Source organism: Terrapene carolina, unplaced genomic scaffold (genome assembly GCF_002925995.2).
Source record: "Terrapene carolina triunguis isolate 2854851 unplaced genomic scaffold, T_m_triunguis-2.0 Scaffold131, whole genome shotgun sequence".
NCBI lineage: Eukaryota > Metazoa > Chordata > Testudines > Emydidae > Terrapene > Terrapene triunguis.
The window spans coordinates 27,275,307-27,277,864 of NW_020664482.1; the positions used below are offsets into that span (position 1 = coordinate 27,275,307).

A 2,558-nucleotide genomic window follows, 5' to 3' on the forward strand; every position below is an offset into this window, starting at 1 on the left:
TATACCTAGGATAGTGTTTAGTGAAGATACACCTCATTAATTTCTTTTTCTATTTCAAACTTTGATGGAGAAGAGAAATCATTATAATTTATTTAAACAAATATTGGAAAGCACCTTTTTATTTCCTAAATGGGCAAAACGTATCCCAATGAACTAAATTATCCGGAAAGAGGAAATATATTGTACATATTTTGGAGCCTTGCAGAAGTGTGTCGTCCTAGAAGGAGTGCTTAGTGGCTGTGGGATTTAGAAGTTGTCGAACTGCTGATATGAAATGACATGTAATAGGCATAAAAGCAAGGACCCCAATTGACCAGACGATCGGGGAGGTAAACTTGAGAATAACTGAATGATATTACTAGCTTGCAAAATTTGTATTTAAATCAGGGAAGAGTTTGACAGCTGGTTAACAAACAACAAAATAAAAAAAATAAATTTGTAATAAAGCTCTGCCCTCTAGAAAATATTCCCTTTAACTCGTTTTTAAATCCTATTTTAGGGCGGGGTATATTCATTAATTTTCCTGATTATAGGATATGTACCTTAAATGTAAAGATTGAGACGTGGTGGCTTTTAGGTGTCTGAGGGGGGTTGTTTGGGTGTTTTGTTTGGGTGTGGGGTGTTTTTGTTTATATAAATCTATAGTTTATCATCTCACAATTACCTTCATGTTGCATTTACAATGCTGGACGGATTGGGGAGTCCGTATGAACTGTGCTAAGGATAGATTGTCAGTCTTCGGTGCCGGCATTTAACCTCTGGTTTTTGCTGTACCTGGAATTAATCACTACAAATTTAAACCATGCTCTGTCATCCCCCCTCCCCTCCCCTAAGATCTTAAAAACAAATCTTGGCATGCAGTGAAGAAAGAGTTAAACAAATGAACCGTGGACAGCCAGCTAGCAGCAACCAATGGAGCCTAAAGATTGATTCACTTCCTGCTTCAGACTCACTTTAACTCCTGGGTTTCGCAAACCTAATTTGGACAGCGCGACCTGCCTCTTCACCCCTCATTGGCGCAGCCAAAGCTTCCCGACAGATGAAATGCTGTCATTGGCCAGCAGCGCTGCCAATAACTCAGTGGTTGCTGATTTGGCTCCCTTGCCTGGTAGATGTCAAAGGCTGAAGCTGCTCCCTTTGCCACATTATAACTAGTAGGGGATCCACACCAACCATGGCCACAGCTGCCTCTAATCCCTACAGCATTCTCAGTTCCAGCTCCTTAGTCCATGCAGACTCTGCGGGCATGCAGCAAGGGAGTCCTTTCAGAAACCCTCAAAAACTTCTCCAAAGTGACTACTTACAGGGAGTTCCTAGCAATGGGCATCCGCTCGGACACCACTGGGTGACCAGCCTCAGTGATGGGACTCCGTGGTCCTCCACGCTAGCGACGAGCCCCCTCGACCAGCAAGACGTGAAGCCAGGAAGAGAAGATCTCCAGCTTGGCGCAATCATCCATCACAGGTCGCCTCATGTGTCTCACCACTCGCCCCATACAAATCATCCCAACGCATGGGGAGCCAGTCCAGCTCATAACTCATCGATAACCTCCAGTGGACAGCCTATTAATGTCTACTCGCAACCTGGCTTCACAGTCAGTGGCATGTTGGACCATGGGGGTCTAACACCACCTCCTGCCTCAGCCACTACCCAAAGCTTGCACCCAGTGCTGAGGGACACCGCAGATCATGGAGATATAGGCTCCCATCACTGTCAGGATCACTCTGACGAGGAGACGCCGACATCAGATGAGTTGGAACAGTTTGCAAAGCAGTTCAAACAAAGGAGAATCAAGTTGGGATTCACTCAAGCAGACGTTGGCTTAGCACTAGGGACTCTCTATGGCAATGTTTTCTCCCAGACTACTATCTGCAGGTTTGAGGCTCTGCAGCTCAGCTTTAAGAACATGTGCAAACTGAAACCGCTGCTAAACAAGTGGCTAGAAGAGGCAGATTCATCTACCGGCAGCCCGACTAGTATTGACAAAATAGCAGCCCAAGGCAGGAAAAGAAAGAAGAGAACCTCGATAGAGGTGAGTGTCAAAGGGGTTTTGGAAACTCATTTTCTTAAATGTCCCAAACCTGCAGCCCAAGAGATCTCCTCCTTGGCAGACAGCCTGCAGTTAGAGAAAGAAGTGGTGCGTGTCTGGTTTTGTAACAGAAGACAAAAAGAGAAAAGAATGACTCCACCAGGGGATCAGCAGCAGCATGAGGTTTATTCTCATAACGTGAAAACAGACACATCCTGCCATGATCTTTGACTATAGGGCTCGGCTCGCAGACAGGACTGGGAACAGCGCGGATTTTCTAAGAGGGTTTTAACTTATGCTTAAAGAGGAAACAAAAACAAATACTCGAAGACTTAGAGCATGGGGCTTCCTGCTCTTCCTCCTGGGCAATATTTTCTCTCAAACCTTTTCGCTGATCAGTACATATTGTTTACTATCAAACAAGGTTTGTTTTCGGTCTCCACTAGGAAGAAGAAAAAAAAAAAAGACAGATGTGTGCCTATGAATAACCTTCCAGCGCCTTGGTTATATCAGCTGTATTTCAGGTGAA

The 2,558-nt window shown here is 44.7% G+C and overlaps 1 protein-coding gene across 1 annotated transcript; it reads left to right on the forward strand.

Moving 5' to 3' along the window:
- The first annotated feature begins 1,174 nt into the window (after nt 1-1,174).
- On the forward strand, nt 1,175-2,260 carry POU3F4 (POU class 3 homeobox 4). The gene has a single exon (XM_024195114.1). The coding sequence runs from the start codon at nt 1,175-1,177 to the stop codon at nt 2,258-2,260; it is 1,086 nt and encodes a 361-aa protein (XP_024050882.1).
- The last annotated feature ends 298 nt before the right edge of the window (nt 2,261-2,558 follow it).

What these genes read in the sequence shown, in the direction of transcription:
- POU3F4 (XM_024195114.1), top strand. Translation starts at nt 1,175, where the DNA reads ATGGCCACAGCTGCCTCTAATCCCTACAGCATTCTCAGTTCCAGCTCC.